This window comes from Rattus norvegicus, chromosome 8 (assembly GCF_036323735.1).
Source record: "Rattus norvegicus strain BN/NHsdMcwi chromosome 8, GRCr8, whole genome shotgun sequence".
Lineage (NCBI taxonomy): Eukaryota > Metazoa > Chordata > Mammalia > Rodentia > Muridae > Rattus > Rattus norvegicus.
This window is the reverse complement of record NC_086026.1, coordinates 112,737,565-112,756,758: the sequence shown is the minus strand read 5'-3', so window position 1 is coordinate 112,756,758 and position 19,194 is coordinate 112,737,565. Positions and strand designations below refer to the sequence as shown.

Here is a 19,194-nt window from a genome sequence, read left to right as displayed (position 1 = left end):
TAGAATAAAAAAAACCCACAAGATTGTTCCTCTCTCTTTTCAAATTTTCTTTATTTTTCTCTCTTTTAAAAGGATGTATTTTATTTTTGATTATGTATGCATAAATATCCGTGTGTGTGTGTGTGTGTGTGTGTGTGTGTGTGTGTGTGTGTGTGTGTGTGTGTGTGTCTACAGTGGCAAGAAGAGGGTATCAGATCTCCCTGGAGCTGGCAGTTGTAAGCTATCTCATATGGCTTCTGGGAATCAAACTCTGGTTCTCTGGAAGGTGCTGATACATCTCTCCAGCCCCTAGATTTACTTTTTCTCAAGAGAACAGATATAGAAAGAAACACTAAAGAAAATATTACCAGTATATGGGTAATCTTACATATGGGGTTTATTGCAGAAATCTAACAGTGTCAGTTAGCAGGGAGCTGCCGAGACCACTTGTTGCTTTTGCAGAGGGCCAGAGTTCTGTCCTTAGTACCCGTATGGTGACTCACAACCAGTTGTAACTCCATTTGCAGGGGATCCGACACCCTGCTCTCACTTTCACAGGTAGAAGGCACTTATAATGCATAAAGTGAAGTACATCTCACATTCAATTAGCAGGCTAGAGATGTAGGTCAGTGGTGGAATGCTTACCTAGCAAATATGAGGCCCTGGGTTCGGGCTCCATTACAAAGGAAACACACGAAACCAAACAGAAGTCGATGTGGTTATACACCCCTATATTTCCAGCCCTCTGGAGGCTGAGGCAGGAGGATCACAGATTCAAGGCCAGCCTAGTTTATAGCAAGACCCTGTCTGTCTCAAAAAACAACAAAACAAACAACAACAGAAAAGAACAAAACTAATGTTCTGCATTAACATTAACGGAAAATCATATTATTCTGGTAAATAAAAAAAAAGCCAATTCCAGTCATGGTTTTAAGCATGGAAGCAATTCGTGAAGGGAGAGAGATCTTTACTATTGCTGGTAACTTCTAAAGACGGAAGGGCAATACACGTTTTTTCCTGTAATAACCCTCTTTTGGAGCTTACTGACAGGGTCCTAACAGTTTCTAGGATCTGTGAAATTGGGCCTCCACTTCCTTCTGGACCAAACAGTTGTTCTCCTGGCAAAGTCTACTACAGAAATACCTGTCTATTTTCACTAAAAGGCATGTACTAGACTATTCCAAAACTACTGATTGTAGTAAGTCAAGTCTGGGGTGAGGAGGGGGAATGCTAAAAATTAGAAAGAAAAAAACCAAAACCTGGCATTATTCAACAAAAGATGTAAGAACGCAAACAGACCACAACAACATAACCCAAGAAAGACATGGAGTTCGAACTCCATGTGCAAAAAATGTGGGGTTTTCACATTATGTCTTTTATTTCTTTTCTTTTTTTCTTTCTCTTTCTTTTTTTTGGAGCTGGGGACCGAACCCAGGGCCTTGCGCTTGCTAGGCAAGCGCTCTACCACTGAGCTAAATCCCCAACCCCTTTTATTTCTTTTCTTTAAGGTTTATTTTATTTTTAATTATTTGTATATGCACATGAGCGTGGGCCCCCGACAGAAGCCAGATGCCCTGTACTGGAGTCCAGAGGTGTCCAATCCCCCTGTCTCTGGAGTTACAGGCAGTCGTCAGCCACCCGAGTGCCGGGATTGAACTCTGATCTGGTAGAGCAGCTCCTGCTCTTAACCACTGAGCTATCTCTCCAACCCTGTGTGCTTGGTTTTCCAGACAAGGTCTCTAGCCTAGGCCAGTCTCCAGTAAGGCATGGAGTTGAAACCTTGAATTTCTTTCTTTTTTTTTTTTTTTTTTTTTTGGTTCTTTTTTTTCGGAGCTGGGGACCGAACCCAGGGCCTTGCGCTTCCTAGGTAAGCGCTCTACCACTGAGCTAAATCCCCAGCCCCTGAAACCTTGAATTTCTAATCCCACTCTCTCCACTTCGCAAATGCTGGAGTTACAGGCATACACTTCCAGCCTAGGCTCTGCTTTTTGGGTTGTTGTCAAATCCTAGCAACGGATATAAAACGAAATGAAAATTTATGCGTCTAGCGGCACTGTCTGTAAGAACAGAAATGATACCCCGATCCTCAGGGTCGGAGATGAAGTGTTCTCCGCTCACACGATGGGAAACAATATCCCACACCGAGAACTGGTGGGCAATCACCTCTGTCTAAGCGAATCGCACCAGTTTAATCTTGAATGACAGAAGTCAGGCTCTGCGCCGTTTGACCTCATCTCTGTGGAGTTCTGAAGTGAGCAGACCCGGTCTCTGATAGAAGTCCTGGTAGGGGCCGCCTATGTGGGAGTAGCTCTGCAGGGGTTCGGCCTCCTGAATGGGGCTAGCTCTGTGGTAGTCTTCTTGGTGATAACTAATTATTACACTGTGCTAGCAGGATTTGTTGTACACCTACTATATTTTAATTCAAAGTTCTTAAAGTTTTATTTAAAAATTGTTTTCCTAGGCAGAGGTCACACAGCCTTGTGGACCGGGCTGCAGCTGGGAGAACAAGAAATTCTGCATCTGTGCCAGAGCTGTGCCTGAGCCAGGCCTCACGCAGTTGGGACAGCACTACTGCTGTATGTGGTGTGGGGTGTGGAGGGACGGGGAACTAGGGGTTGTGTCACAGAAGGGACAGCTCCACTGGGGTGGCAGGACAGCGGGAGGACCTCAACTTGGTCAATTTAGAATCCTTAGCGAGAAGTGAGAATTCCTGAAAATTGTGTTAAGGTCTCACGTATGTGCATGCCGGCTTTCCCTGAGAAACACTGTCTCCACCCAGGGACCAGGGACAGAGGATAGTATCCCTAGCAGTCTGGGTGTCTGCTTGGCCAGATAAGGAAGGCATGGAGGGTGTGGCAGTGGCGATCAGCCCGGACCTGCGCTGAAGAGCAGATTCATCAGACAACCGCTCTGCCTTCTGGGTAAAGTGCCCTAGGCTAGGGGAGTATAACTTGCACGCAGTTAGTTATTTCACAGTTGAAAATGAGGCTGTTCGTCTGTGTCCTGCTATGCGTGGGGACCCTAGGTGAGTGTACTGAGAGCCAGGCAAGGGGCTGGCCCTCCTGATTCTCTGGGGAGGGGACCAGGTGTCTTTTGCTGGCCAGCCACTTCAGGGGCCGAATGCTGTGTTTGGATAGACTGTGAACCCAGGGAACAGCAATCACTCTGGATTGGCGTCCACCTCCCAGACACTGCAGTCCCCTGATTGTCCTTTGCCCTCCCTCACTATGAAGGTTTCATCATGAATTGTTCTGACTTTTACCTGCTTTTGGGACCCTTTCACCTGCCACTTGGTTTACCTCATCCTGCCTTAATACCAGGGAAGTGCTTAGTGTTTTTGCAATTTGTACGCCATGTTTGGTTGATATCCCTGGGAGGCCTGCCCTTTTCTGAAGGGAAATGGAGAAGTAGATGGGGGGAGAGGGCGCTAATGCTGTGATTGACAACATATGCTCTCCAGGACCCTTAGGGTAGGAGGGAATCCACTCCTGAAAGCAGTCCTCTGATCTCACATGTGGCATCCACACAATATTAACATTTTTTTTTTGGTTCTTTTTTTTTTTCGGAGCTGGGGACCGAACCCAGGGCCTTGCCCTTCCTAGGTAAGCGCTCTACCACTGAGCTAAATCCCCAGCCCCAATATTAACATTTTTTAAAGTTATGTTTACCCAGGAAACACACAGTTGCTGGGAAAATGAGCCAATGTGGCTAGAAGCAGGCAGAGTTCTAGGCACATGAATGCAGGCGGCCCTTTCTTGGGTTGGGAGAATGGGCTCTTCTTCCAGGGAAGGACTCCTGCCCTGTGAGGAGCTCTTCCTGGCTCAACCACGGTTGGCTCTTCCTCCCTTTGGCTTTGTCTGGTCTGAGACTGTGGTAAACAATATCTAGGGTGGGCATCTTACTTGGGCAGGTGGGCAGAGTAGCCTGAGCCAGGCAGAGACCAGCGACAGTGTGCGATGTGTGCCTGCTTCCTCTGAGTGCAGCCGCCCCATCTCTTTCTAAAAAATTCCCCTGAACTGAGCCAGTGTTCTTCCTGGGTTTTTTTTTGCCTCATCTCTGGCAATGTCAGACACAAACCAAAAGTTCACTTTCCCAACAGGCTTTGTGTTTACATATCAGAGGCTAGAGGCCCCTCTGGGGTTCATTTCTTCATGACCTTTCTCGGGGCTACCAGACCAGGCTAGACTCTGGCACCTGCTTCCTCAAAACTCAGTGTTCTAGTCCAACAAGCACACTTGTGGTGTCAAATGACAAAAAAACTAACCAACCAACCAACCAAACAAACAAACAAACAAACACCCCAAACCACCATCACCAACAAAAAACCCCAGGCAAAGTAGCCTCAATAGGAAACACATAACAGAAGGAACACATATCCTAAGAACTTGCCAAAGTCAAGAGCCAAGCCAAGGGTTTCTTCTGGGGTCCAAGAGCTTTCTCCGTTCAGTGAGTGAATGGGAGGCCAGCAGCAGTCTTTCTCTTCACTCTGAAATAGTCCCAGCTCAGACTGGTTCTTCTTGGATCTGTCAGAAGGCCAGTGGTGGGACGCTATTTAGGACCTCGTCAATGTTATCAGACTCCACCCACCCTTAGCTTATTAGTACACATCCTCTCTTTTAAAAATATTTCTATTTGTCAAGCCAGGGCAATGCTGATGGGCCAGCGATGTGCAGGCAGTGAATAAATTCACCGAGGACAGAAAGAAGCAGAGCTGGGGCATCAGCTACACCGTGTCAGAGCCAGCAGGCAGTAGGAACAGTTTAAACAGAAGCTTTCTAAGAAGCTGCATTGGGGTGGGGGGAGGCATGCGTGCCTGCTTGTGTGAGTGTATATTTGTGTGTGTGTTCCTGTGTAGGTAGTCAGCCAGCAATAGTGGCAGTTGAGGCTTATGGTTAGCAACAAGGTGGCCTCGAGGTTATGATGATCTTGCTGTGACTCTGAAATGGCTCAGCACAACCCACCAGTCCTAAGGTGACATCTATCCTTTTTAGCTAGGCGTGTCCTGATGAAGTCTGTCATGCCACAGTAGCCCTGTGCAAGGCAGTTGTGGCTTGCCCTGAAGCCAGCCTGCTTTGAAGCCAAAGCAGCTTTGTTCTGAGATTTTAAGTGGCTCCGCAATGTTCCCCACACTATCGACACATCGCTTACCTTCGACAAACTAGGATATATATACCTTTATCCTATGGTGAATGTGACCACCACCATAATCAAGATAAAGAACTTCGCTAACTTTTTCAAATCACTTCTCATCCTTTCTCAGCCCCTGTAAACACCGTGTCTCTTCCAGGCTCACACATACGCAATCGTAAGCAAACATCCCTGTGGGTCTGGCTTTTCCGCTTTTTCCATTTGTTTCTCTATTGTGTGCATGTCTCTCTGTGTGTGTATGTGCCCCACAGGAGATGGCTTTGGAGCTGGTTTTCTCCTTACACCATATGGGTTCTGGAGTCAAAGTCGGGTCATCAGGTTTGGCAGCAAGCACCCTTACCCACTGCCATCCTACTGATTTCTCCAAGCCTGGACTACTGATTCCTCCTCCTCCTCTTCCTCTTCCTCCTCCTCCCCTCCTTCTCCCCCTCCTCCTCTTCCTCCTCCTTTTCCTCTTCCTCCCTCCCCCTCCTCCTCTTCCTCCTCCTCTTCCTCCTTCTCCTCTCCTTCTCCCCCTCCTTCTCTTCCTCTTCCTCTTCCTCCTCCTCTTCCTCCTCCTCTTCCTCTCACTCCTTTCTCTTCCTCCTCCTCTTCCTCCTCCTCCTCTTCCTCCTCCTCCTCCTCTCCCTTCTCCTCTCCCTCCTCCTCTCCCTCCTCCTCTTCCTCCTCCTCATCTTCCTTTCTCTCCTCCTCCTTCCACCCCTCCCCCACCTCAGTAGATTTGAGTCATTAAGTGAGGAGTGGAATTAAGTAAGTAATAATTTGGATGCAAGTGTGCAATACTCGAGCCAAAGTGAACCTGGAATTTCTGGGAAAAACTTCAGTCGGTAACACAAGTAGCTACTCCCTCCTTGCCACCACCAACAGCACAGAGGCCTGCTGGAGGAAAGAATTGGGCTTTGGTGGGGGGACAGGGCTGTTGGTTACTCTTGGGTTTGAGAATGATTTCTGTGGCTCTCAGAATCAAGCCTCCATAGTGGGTACAGGTAAAGATCACAACCGTGAAGTCTTGAGCAGGATCCCAGTAGATCTATGTGTGTGCTACCACCTGAGGATTCTGGCTCTGGCCCCAGGGGAAGCAGGGGAGATCATCGGTAAGGGCAATTCCTATATACAGACAATAAACGGGTGTCACTGGGTTCTTACAGATATTTGAATGACCCATTCCTTGAAACCTTCTCAATTGCTGTAGACTGTGGGGACAAAGCCCTCTTTTTCCCTTCCTCCCTTCCTCCCTCTCTCCATCCCTCCCTCCTTCTCTCCATCCCTCCCTCTCTCCCTCCCTACTGCCCTCCCTGCCTTGGTGTGTGCTGCGTTCATGCATGCCTATTAGTCAAACACACGTGGGTGTCCGCATGTGCACATGCACTGTTCTTGTGTGAGTTTGTGTGAAGATGGGGACTTGGCATTGGGCCCTTACTCTATTTGTCTCCATTTTAGCTACTGAAACAGAGTCTCTCATTGAGCCAGGAGCTCATCAATTCTGCTAGTCTAGCTAAACAGCTTTTCCCGGTGTCTGGGTCTCTGCCTCCTGGGTACGGGCCGTCCTTTAGCTACTGAGCCACCTCCACAGTCCCACCCACTTCCGTCACCTGGCGTAATTGTTTGGAGGTTTATCCATGTGGGATATACTACAGTCATTGGCCAAATCTTTGTGTGGCTTTACCACCCTTTGTTTCCCTAGCCACTTGCTGACTTGTGCAGGTGTCTCTAGTGTGAGGCTTTTATAGGTAAGGCTGTCATGCACAGTTGGGCCCATTTCTGAGAGGATATGCGTTTTCATTTCTTTTGTATAAACATCTAAAGTTATTGGGTCCTATTAGTAACTATATGTTGAGGTGGTTTGTTTCCTTCACCTGCTGTTTTTGAGGTTCATTCAGGACTTAAAACATGACCATACCTAGCCACTCTCCCTTTAGTGAACACATGAATTTTTTTAAATATTTATTTATTTATAATGTGTATAAATGATCTGTCTTCAGACACACCAGAAGAGGGCATCAGATCACAAACAGATGGTTGTGAGCCACGATGTGGTTGCTGGGAATTGAACTCAGGACCTCTGGAAGAACAGCTACCACTTTTAACCTCTGAGCCATCTCTCCAGCCCCGAATGCTTTTCTTTTAGTTATTAAAAAAAAAAAAAGTGTTGCTGTGAATATCTGTGTGTGTTTGTTTCAGTTCCTGTTAACAATTTTTTTTCTTTTTTTTCGGAGCTGGGGACCGAACCCAGGGCCTTGCGCTTGCTAGGCAAGTGCTCTACCACTGAGCTAAATCCCCAACCCCCTGTTGACAATTTTTAAATATATATTTAGGAGTGGAATTGCTGTGTCATAATGCTAATTCTGTGGTTATCTTTTGGGGATTTTAATTATGTATATGTATACGTATACGTATATGTATAGTGTATGTATATGTATATGTGTATTGTATATATTGAGAGGGTCAGAAAAAAAGGGCCCTGAGAATTCCCCCAAGGAATGCAGCTAATTCAGTTTGTGAACAACACACAGTTGGTTCTCTTTTTTAGTATTAAGATATTTTTAATTGCATACACATCGAGGAGGGGTGTGCGTGTAATTGGGTATCCACAACAGAGGCCAAAGGATGATGCCCGATCTCCCAGGGCCGAAGTTACAGGAGATTGTAAGCTGTGTGACTCGGGTGCTGGGAACTGAACTCTGGTTCTCTGGGAGAGTTAGATGCAAACTTAACCATTACACCATCTCTCTGAGCCATCAGTCCAGGCCACTTAGCTCCTTGTCCTGTGTTTGATCCCTTCTGCCAGCAGAGGAAGGTAAATGTCATGGGACCCTGACACCTCTTGTGTCTCTCCCCCAGGGCTATGCCTGGCCGTTCCTGAGAAGACCATACGATGGTGTATTGTGTCAGATCATGAGGCCACTAAGTGTTCCAGTTTCCGAGACAACATGAAGAAAGTCCTTCCTGCAGGTGGCCCAGCTGTTGCCTGTGTGAGGAAAACCTCTCACCTTGAATGCATCCGGGATATCTCAGTAAGCTACTGCTGTCTGAAAGAGAGCTGAAGAAAGGTTGTCATTTCCCTGTACCTTACAGAGCAGGGGAGAATACGACTGACTGTTCAGCGCTCATCTGTAGCAAAAGTCACAATCTTATTGAACAATTAATACAGGGTTCAAACTTAGCAATGTATCCATGACACAGCAAAACCTAAAACTGCATCAAGAGAATCTATAAAGACTCAAAAAGGGGTTGGGGATTTAGCTCAGTGGTAGAGCACTTGCCTAGCAAGTGCAAGGCCCTGGGTTCAGTCCCCAGCTCTGAAAAAAAAAAAGACTCAAAAATACTGGGCTGGAGAGATGGCTTAGCAGTTAAGAGCGCTGGCTATTCCAGAGGACTAGGGGTCAATTCCCAGCTCCCATAAGGCAGCTCAAAACTATCTGTAACTCCAGTTCCAGAGGATCTGTCACCCTCATATAGGCAAAATACCAATGCATATGAAATAATTTTTTAATTAAAAAAAAATAACTCAGCACCCGAGTCACACAGCTTACAACCTCCTGTAACTTCAGTCCTGGGAGATCGGGCATCATCCTTTGGCCTCTGTTGTGGATACCCAATTACATGCACACCCCCCCCCCGATGTGTATGCAATTAAAAATATCTTAATACTAAAAAATAGAACCAATGTGTGTTGTTCACAAACTGAATTAGCTGCATTCCTTGAGGGAATTCTCAGGGCCCTTTTTTTTTCCTGACTCTCTCAATATATACAATACAACAAACAAGAAACTTTCTCTATGTAGAGCAGGCTTGCCCAGAGCTCAAAGCATTCCTGTTCCTCTCTCCTGGGTACTGGGACTCAAGGTGTAGCCCAGCATACCTGGTGGAGTTTAGCAATTAAGTACAAAAGGCTGGGGTGCTGTTGTTGAACTAGGTTAGTTCACAAAGGCGTCTTCCTTTGCTTCCGAAACGCAGGGATTAAAGGCAAGGACCACCGCTGCTCAGCTAAAGTTGTTTGTTTCTCTTTAAACATGAAATTTGCCTCTGTGTATGTGCATACGTGTGTGTGTGTGTGTGTGTGTGTGTGTGAAAGAGAGAGAGAGAGAGAGAGAGAGAGAGAGAGAGAGAGATGGATTTGTTATAGCCATTTGTCCTTATGCAATTGCAGAGCAGCTTAAACTATTCTTTTTAAACTTGTCTTTTATGTCTGACGATGAAACCTGGAGGGGAAGGACTCAGGAAGGGAGGATGTGCGAAGCGGAGAAAAGCCATCATGAGCTGGAGGCCTCAGGGGTGGCTGGAGCTCTGAATCTTCTTCTGTCCTTCCGTCTTGCCTTTTTATATTTATTTCTTTTTATTTTATAAGGTTTTTCCTGGGCGCGTGGTGTATGTCTGCATGCCACGTGTGTGCCCAGTACCCACAAAGGTCAGAAGGGGTCACTGGATACCCTGGAACTGGAGCTAGGGGTAGTTGTGGACCACCCAAGGGATGCTGAGAACCAAGGTCCTCTGCATCAGCAGCAAGTAGCCTTAACCATTAGGATATCCCTGCAACCCCTCCCCCCAACCCTGATGTCGACGGTGTTGACTGGTTCACAGGCTTGGCGACCATGTTCTTGTACCTTACATATTAGTTACGCCCTTTTCCAGGTTAGTTTGAGTTGTTTCTGATACATGATTGAGTCATGACCTGTTATACACACGAATATGCATATAATACATACTACCCCATATGAATACATATTATAAAGTAATTATGGAATTTGTGAAGTCAAACAACTACGGATCAAAAACTATTTTTTAAAAATTACGTCTGTATTGAACATGTGAAGACTCTTTTTATTTTCGTTCTTTGAACAGCACAGTGTGACAATTGTTCGTATAGCTTCTAGCTTGGGTTACCTTTATATGCAGTCTGGAGACGGTCTGGGGTGCACGAGCGCACCTGCATAGGTTGTGGGCATTGCCACTGCATGTCCTATTAGGGACTCAAGCCTTTGTTGACCTTGCTCTTTCGGAGTGTCACTTCTCCCTCAGACGCGAGGGATGACTGTACTAAATACATTCACAGATCACTTTCAAAGTCTATCTCTAATCTGAGTCTGGTGGCACAGGCCTACAATGTCGTAACTTGGGAGACTGAGATAGGAAGGCTTACAAGTCCAAGGATTGCTCGGGCTAGAGAGAGAGAGTTCAAGTCGAATGTACACCCATCTCAGGAATTTAAAAAGTAAAAGAGGAAGCGCAAGGCCCTGGGTTTGGTCCCCAGCTCCGAAAAAAAGAACCAAAAAAAAAAAAAAAAAAGTAAAAGAGGGCTGAAAATCTTACCCAGTGATACAGCAGTTGCCTAGATGTGCAAGATCCTAAGTTGATTCCCCAGTGCTGAAAACAAAGGAGGTCAATTAATGAGGAATACGAAGAATGAGTTGCATTGTGGGTAGGAAATGACCTAACTTCATCTTAGAGGGGCCTAAGACGTTGCTGCTTCCCGCAAGGAGGAAAGAACCCCTGGCTAACAGATCCCTGAACCCCAGATGTGGGAGACGCAGCACGATATCTCATGTGTGGTGATGTTCTGCAGGTCATGTACATGCTCAGCAAACACACGTGGAGACCTACCTATGCTAGGTCTCACGTGTGTGTGTGTGTGTGTGTGTGTGTGTGCTGAGATTACCAAGGTAACAAAAGATACAGGTGTCCCCATCTTCATGCATCTTGCATTTCAAGGACATGGTTAGTGAACCAAGCGTCAGTTGGCTAAGGTCTGGGAAGGAAAACAAACCAGCATGCATACTGCAGTAGCTTTTTGCTATTGGGCCCTTACAACCTCATGGAGCAGACAGGAATGAGAGGAAGGAGGTCTGAGCTATAGAAGAGTCTATGCCACCAGAGTCTTGGGCAGGACATTAGTAGAGTCTTCGTCAGGGGTAATGAGTCTCATTCGTGTCTGGTCCCTTGTCTTTCAGGCCAATAAAATCGATGCTGTGACTGTTGATGGAGCTTTGGTGGCTGAGGCTGACCTGCCCCACCACAGCCTGAAACCTATCATGGCAGAATACTATGGATCCAAAGATGGTGTGTTCTCCCTGGGGCCCAGTATCGCTGGTGCGGTGTGATGGGGATGCCGTGGCTTTGCCAAGTGTGCCAGTTACTTTTCTTGTTGCTGTGACAAATTGCCTGACAAAATAAACTTATCAGGAAGGGAAGGTTTGTCTTGGCTCACAGTTTGAAAGGATACAGTCCACCACCGTGGGTAGGGCACTGCAGAAGGAGCATGAGGCAGCTGGTTACATTGTATCTGTTGTAGCCAGGAAGCAAAGAGAAAAGAGAGCAAGGGGGACCTATGCTCCGCCCACTTTTCATTCCTATTCATCCCAGAAATGGTGCTACCCACATTCGAGGGGTGACTCTTCCCTTCTCAGTTAAGCCTCTCTGGAAACCCTTAAAGACACTCGGTGGTGTGTCTCATAGGTGATTGTGAAAGGCGACAGTGAAAATGAAGCATCACGCTAACGTTACAAGGACCCAAGTCTCTGGAGCTCTTTAGATTGACAGTGTTGGTCACTAACCCACAGGGTTTGGGACATTTCTCCACAGGAAGCTGTAGCATTTATGAATCCTGATAGTCATACCCTTGGTTCTATAGTCTGTGGGATAGTTAACATCCTCAGAGAAGCATTATTCAAAATCTATTACCCACCACTAGGGTTGCACCAGTGAGAGACCATTTCTGAGGCTCCACAAGGCTCTTCCTCATCCTGTTTCCTGCAGGTCTTATACAGCACAGGTCTGTGTCTGGTATGAAAAGAAGCTCTGGGGGACTGAATGAGTGGAGATTTACCTCTTGTCCAATCTCGTCCATTATTTCTATCAATGTGTGAGCGCAGAGCCTAGCTCAGTCTGGCCCTAGCTTGCAGGCTTCTGCCCATATTCCTCAGACACTCCCTCTCTTTTCTCTCACACCTTCACTTTGTGACTGAACTGTAAGCGGGAAAACCATAGAAGGAAGAGAAGGCCACACAGAGGCAGCATAGTGCCATGACTGCCACTGAAGCCTGGGGGTCTCTGGAATGGAGTCCTGTAATGGAGTGTTCAAGACTCTATCTCTGCAGGTTTAGAGTGACTGCAGGCTTAGAGAAACAAAACAAAACACACAGAGAGGATCCCAGAGGTATCCAACCCACAGTGGACCTGTGCCCTGATAAACCCATTATCAACTAAAAATATTATAAGCCCAGATGCTCTCAATATAGCTGGTCTGGCTAACAGCCCACCCAGCAACACAGTGCTTCTGATGAGTGTTTGTCCATGTCGCGATCCCATGGCTTACCGTCTCTGCCCAGCTTTGGAAGAGGGGAGCAGCATGCACTTGAAAGATCAAATTGAAAATTCAGAGGATACTACTGGCTTTTGCACCTACCATAAAGTAAAAGCCTCACAAGTCTAGCTTGTAAATCAGGGAGCATCTGCAATATTAATTTATTACCTTGAAAGGGTCAGTTCTCTCTTTCTGCCAGATAAAGGCATTTTTTTAAAACTCTTTTCCTGCCATTCTTGCTAGGGGATGGTGCTGGGCCCAGGACCCTCTGATGGTCTACATTGCGAATGCTCTGGAAGGTTAGTTGTAATGACATTTCATTTTGCCTTCTCTTTCTCTCTGCTCCACTACAGATCCTCAAACCCATTATTATGTCGTGGCCGTGGTGAAGAAGGGAACAGGCTTCCAGCTAAACCAGCTCCAGGGCAAGAAGTCCTGCCATGCCAGCCTGGGCTGGTCTGCTGGGTGGTACGTCCCCCTCAGCGTCCTGCTTCCTTCTGGCTCTCGGGAAACAGGTGAGACACCTGGGGCTGGGTGCCCTCAAGTGGGGCTCCTGCACTGGATGGTCTAAATGGACTGCGTTGGGGGTTATCCAACATGTCAGTCATTTGTCTTGCTGCTGTGAAAAGTACCCAACAAAAGCAACTTCAGGAGGGAAGGGCTTATTGGGACTTGAAGGCTGAGAGAACAGTCCATCTTGGTGGGGAACTCAGGGCAGCCAGGGCTTGAGGCATGGCTGGTGCTCAGCTTGCTTTCTCCCCGCCCCACCCCCACCCCCGCCTCTTTATTTAACCCAGGACCCCATCTCATCAGTGGTGACACACCCATGTTCAGGGAAGCTCTTCCCTCATTAGTTAAACTTTTCTGGAAACATCCTCATAGACACACACACACACACACACACACACACACACACACACACACACACACCGGATGTATGTTTCCATGATAATTCCAAATCCAGTTGATAATGCGTGTTAACCGTCTCTCAGTCTCTGACGAACATGTCATCGTTTATGCTCTCCAAGATGGGGTAAGAGCATGCACCGGCATCATACTGCTGGCAGTCTTCTCTCTGCAGAAGGGCTTCTCTTTTGCTGAGCCGTCAGGCTCTTCTTCCCGGGAATCACAGCAGTTTGTCTTGGCAAGGGTAGCCTTGAAAGCTCCCCAAGGAAGGTCACCTCCCTGCAAGCCTCCCAGGAAGAGTCTCTGGGCTTAAGGCATGGGTAAGGACGGCGTGACTGGTTGGACATCCCTGGATACCCCAGGCTTCTTGAGCATTTAGGATGAGCCACAGTGAACCCAGACTTGTTCAGCCCTTGAGGATGACCACACCAGATCCTACACTCTGCAAAAGTGGTACCCTTTCTGAGCTGTCAACCTCTGCAGTATTCATGGTTTTTTTTGTTGTTGTTGTTTTAAAGATTTATATATTTTTATGAGTACTGTATCTGCATGTACATGTGCATGCCAGAAGAGGGCATCAGATTCCCATTATAGATCGTTGTGAGGCACCATGTGGTTGCTGGGATTTGAACTCAGGACCTCTGGAAGAGCAGACTGTGCCCTTAATCACTGGACCACCTCTCCAGCCCCAGTACTCATAATGGAGAGGGACAGGCTACTATGTGGGTCTGATGGAGTCTGGTGAAGTGGAACAGCCTTGCCTCTGCTCTCGCCAGCCTTTGACCTTTCTATGGATGTTCACTCGCCTTGGTGACAGAGACCACTGGATATCTCCCTGGGCAGCTGGGCAGGGGCTGCTGGCTTGCTCCTTGTCTGACTTGTCAGCAGAATCTAACAAATCCCCCTGTCTCCCATGGAAGGGATACCATGAGGCATCACAGCCTCTGTGCCCAGATGGGTTGAAGTGGGGTGAGCTCACGCAATGAGAAAAGGCTACTGGGTGGTAACTGGTCTGCACAGGGTCTTCAGTGTTCTGACTGACCCTGTAAGGTGTTGGTGAATTAACAGGGTGCAGGGCACTGGTCACGTCTACTCTGCAGCAGACAAGCCAACAAGCATTTTCATCAGTTTGAGCCCTGGGCCCACCTGACTGTGATTCTCAGACACACAGGGCTCTGGGCCATGCATCCATTCATTCTGGCCCGGGCACTGTCTGCTATCTGTGGCAGGCTCCCTGCACATCCGTTCCCTTCTTAGAAGCAGGCCTGGGAGATGTCCGCAGACTCCGGCTCTCCCGTAGGGCTCTCCCCCACAAACATGCATACTCTGAAGGCTTCAGCCAGCTCACACCCTGTGGCCCCCGTCTCTGTGTTGAGCAGCGGCAGCCACGTTCTTCTCCAGCAGCTGTGTGCCCTGTGCGGATGGAAAGATGTTCCCCAGGCTGTGCCAGCTGTGTTCGGGGAAGGGGACAGACAAGTGCTCCTGCTCCTCCGGGGAACCATACTTTGGCTACTGGGGAGCCTTAAAGTAAGTGAAACCTTTGCTCTGGAACAAGGGGGTCTATTAGCTACTTTTCTCTTAAAAAAGTATTTATTAAATTATTTTAATTTATTATCAAATTATTAATTTAATAAATATTTAATAAAAACCAATACATCATTAAAATGATTTATATTTTATAAGTTATATAAATACTTTACGCAAATAATCAACCTATGTGTATTTGTGGTTTGTCTGCAAGTATGTCTGTGGGAGGGTGTTGAATCCGAATAACCCCTTCCCTTTATCTTCAGAGAAGGGGAAGGAAAGCCTCAGCCCCACCCTGGGGTACCAACCTGAGATATCTAGTCTCAGCAGGACGAAGCACATCCTCTCCCACTGGGGCCCAACTAGGCAGTCCAGGTAGGGGAAGGAAACCCAATGGCAGGCAACAGAGTCAGAGACAGCCTCTGCTCCATTTGTTAGGGGACTCACATGAAGACCCAGCTGCACATCTACAAATGTGTGGGTGTCCTAGGTCCAGCCCCTGTATACTCTTTGGTTGGTGGTTCAGTCTCTGTGAGCCTCCCTGGGCCCTGGTTTGTTGACTCCGTAGGTATTCTTGTGGTGTCTTTAAGCACTCTGTCTCACTTAATTCTATATTCCAGTCTTCCACAAGACTCCCCAAACTCCATCTGCTGTTTGGCTGTGGGTCTGACCATCTGCCTCTATCCACCGCTGGATGAAGCCTTTCAGAGGACAGTTATGTTAGGCTCCTGTCTGCAAGCATAGCAGAGTATCATTAACAGTGTCAGAGGTTGGCTCTCTTGCATAGTATAGGTCTCAGGTTGGACCATTCCCTCTGTCTCTGCCCCATCTTTATCTTTGCATATCCTGTCAGCAGGACAAATTTTGGGCTGAAGGTTTTGTGTGGAGATTGATGTTGCTGGTCGTGGCAGCTCATACTAATAGGGTTTGCTGAAGGGAGTGGAGGCAGGAGGATTATGAGTTCAAGGCCAGCCTAGGCTACATGTCTGATGACTCGTAAATAGCCCAAACCAAACTAGTTGCTTTGAGCTGCTCCTCAGGAGGAATGCAAGGGTCCTGTCTGCTCCACCACCCCTCTCTGGAACTGTCTGCCATGCTGATTTCCAGGCTTCCTGCCTGCTTCAGGTCTCAGCATGGCTCTGAGGTTCAAAGGCCTCAGATAAGGCCATTGCCTCTCTGAAGACAGATGGATGCCCCCGTTTCCACCAAAGCCTCCCTAGATTGAAAGGGACATTGCACAAGAGCCTGGTGAAGTGTGTTCCCAGGCAGAGGGCCTGACCTTGGCTATTCTGTTTGCAGATGTCTACAGGATGGCACAGGGGATGTGAGCTTCGTGAGGCACCTGACAGTGTTTGGTAAGTGCTGGACAAAGAGTAAAGTGGGCCCCAGCCTGGCCAAAGCCTCTTGCTCTTGTTTCCAAAAGCTTTTATTTTTTGTTTGTTTGTTTGTTTGTTTTTTATAACTTCTAGAGATGATTGGTATTGAGATGCTAATGCCATTGAAGAGATTTTTTTTCTTTTTTTTTCTTTTTCTTTTTTCTTTTTTTCGGAGCTGGGGACCGAACCCAGGGCCTTGCGCTTGCTAGGCAAGCGCTCTACCACTGAGCTAAATCCCCAACCCCCATTGAAGAGATTTTATGAAAGCATTTCCACCCTTTCTACATTGTTCAGGGCCCCACTCACTCTTCTGAACACACATCTGTCTCCAACTGACCACCCCCATGTCAGGGACCCGCACCTGTCCCTCCCCTGCATCCTCAGTCAACCTGCCGATGCCTCTATAAATCTAGTGAACATGGCTTTTGGACTGTTATTTGCAACTTCCCAACTAATGGAAGATGTTGCTTCTGCATTGACCCACATTAAACCTAGAGCCTTGTACATACTAAATAAAGGCTTTACCCCAATCAACCCCTCCCTTATTTTAAAAATTAAAATAAAAATAGCATGACAAACTGCTGCGCCAGCTCCAGTGGAGCCTGTCTGACATGAAACAACCGTGGTCAGTAGGCCAGAGATACATGTTCCTCGAAACGTGGTCTCCTGGAGACACTTGGCCACTTCCTCCTCCACTTTCTGCCTAGTTGATTCGAATAGGTACGATCGGGAGCTACACACTGGCTCTTTTGTTTCTTTCTCTACTCACAGGAGCACTAAGACCCGATTTGTCTTTTTGGACCATGCCTCTTTTGAAAGCACTAGCAAAAATTAAGGAGAATCAGAATGAAACTCTAAGAGATGTGATCAATAACTTATAATAGGAAAAATTAATTGTGGAAAATCCAGACCTCCTAGATAGTGAAAGAATTAAGGCGCTCGCTATTAGAGGAGAAAGTCCCATCAATTATAAAAAAAAAAGCCATACATTTAGGAATTCCTATCAAGTAGTTACGTGGAAGAAAACATTATTTAATTAGAGGAAGGTGGTGGGCCGTTCCTTTAGGTAAAAACAGCCTGAGTGGTTACAGGACCATTGCAGAGCCATTGCCCTACACAGGGACATATGATGAAGAAGGTGACAAATGGGTTAATACTGATAGAAATAGAGTATTATATTATTCTTTAAATTTTATAGAACACTTGGCCAGATCACGTCCCCGTGCTTGCCTATTATCAAAAGGAATTATCCTATATTTAAAAAGACGATTACACAAATTTTGGCTAAGAGAGAGTAAAAGACTAAAGATTCCTTACAGCTGGCTGTCCTGTTGTTATCCGAAAGATGATATTTAGAGATTGAGGAAAATGAGATTTATGACCACCGTCTGGCACAGTCTGATTCTCAGGAAAATTTATTTCCTTCCTTGCTTTCTGTTCTGAACTTCATGTAAACTTTTAAAAACTTTTTCTTGGTTATTTTTTGAGTGTACCCTGGCAAGGGGCCAAAAAATTAGCTCCTGTTCAAGCATTGTATATAGCCCCAAAGCAGATTTCAGTAAAATCGCAGCAGACTCAAACCACTCTGAGTGAGTTGTGTCTGTCTGTCATTGCACCCGTGCCTTCCTGAGTACCAGAGCCCTGCTTCTCCCACAGTGTCCTCAGTCTGAGTGGTCTGTGGCAACAAACCTTTCTACCATTTTGGACAATTTAGCTCAAACAAGCAAAGCAACATTTTTAGACAAGTTAAGATGACATATTCTGGGATTGTGGTGTGTGTGTGTGTGTGTGTGTGTGTGTGTGTGTGTGTGTGTGTGTGTTGTATATGTATATGTAACTGTGTCTGTGTGTTCGTTTGTATATGTGTCTTTCTGTCTGTGTGTGTCTGCATTTGTATGTGTCTCTCTGTGTGTGAGTGTATGTGTATGTATGGGTGAATGTGTGCAAGCCCATGTGTTTATAAGCCTATGTGTTTGTGTGTGTTTGTGTGTGTTTGTGTATATGTTGTGTGTGTGTTTGTGTATATGTTGTGTGTGTTTGTGTGTATGTTGTGTATGTTGTCTGTGTGTGTGTGTGTGTGTGTGTGTGTGTGTGTGTGTAAGTTCTGTGCACTGACCCCAGAACTTCATCCATAGCAGGCAAACACTCTGACTTGACACAGCGTTGCATTCCTAAATCTTATTTTGCTTTTCATTTATTAGTGTTGGCCATTTGAGACAAGAGCTCATTAAGTTTCCTGGCTGATCTTCAACTCGTTCTGTAACCCAGACAGGTCTCAAATCTCCTATCTTCCTGCTTCAGCCCCCAAAGTAGCTGGGGTTACAGGAAAAGGCCCCTGGGCCAGGCCAGATTCTTAGTATAGCCAATTGAAGATCAGATAGGAATACACCGAGCCACTCAAATGTTCAAAGCTTAAACATGTACCCATGTTGTAAGCTCAGCTTTCTAATAAGTGTTTCCAAAAGTTTCCAGGTACTTTTCTCTTTTTTTTTTCTTTTTTTCGGAGCTGGGGACCAAACCCAGGGCTTTACGCTCGCTAGGCAAGCGCTCTACCACTGAGCTAAATTCCCAACCCCCCCTTTTTTTTTCTTTTTTTTTTTCTGTACTTCTCTTTCAATGAGACTTTTATTAATCTCAAAGTCCGCCTGTGTTCATTTTCCAGGCCTGCCAATACAAAGTGCCACGTGCAACAGAAACTCACCATCTCCCCCTCCTGAAGGCTGCAGTTTTAGGATCAGGGTTGCCAACAGTGTTTGCTCCTTCTGAGGATGTGAGGAAAAATCTCCTCACATTCCTTAGCCCGTACATAGATATTGTCACTGTCTGATGTCAGGCTGACATCAGGCTGATGTCATTATGACATCACTCTGCTGACACACTTACACGGCAGTCTCCCTGTGTGCACATCTCTGCCCTGGTTTCCTGTTTCACGAGAACACCGGCTGTACTGGATTAGGA

At 46.6% G+C, this 19,194-nt stretch overlaps 1 protein-coding gene across 4 annotated transcripts in view; it reads left to right on the top strand.

Moving 5' to 3' along the window:
• Nucleotides 1-2,808: 2,808 nt before the first annotated feature.
• Nucleotides 2,809-19,194, top strand: part of Inhca (inhibitor of carbonic anhydrase) — a 38,218-nt gene continuing 21,832 nt past the window's right edge. Inside the window, exons 1-7 of one of the 4 annotated variants that reach the window (XM_039081555.2) lie at nt 2,847-3,004; nt 5,240-5,284; nt 7,969-8,141; nt 11,076-11,184; nt 12,781-12,942; nt 14,713-14,860; nt 16,160-16,215. In XM_039081555.2, coding sequence (XP_038937483.1) covers nt 2,962-3,004; nt 5,240-5,284; nt 7,969-8,141; nt 11,076-11,184; nt 12,781-12,942; nt 14,713-14,860; nt 16,160-16,215 — 736 coding nt within the window. In that variant the 5' untranslated portion in view covers nt 2,847-2,961. Of the gene's footprint in view, nt 3,005-5,239; nt 5,285-7,968; nt 8,142-11,075; nt 11,185-12,780; nt 12,943-14,712; nt 14,861-16,159; nt 16,216-19,194 lie in introns of all 4 variants that reach the window. The other 3 variants (XM_039081556.2, XM_063265605.1, NM_001047891.2) reach the window with 3 other exon arrangements.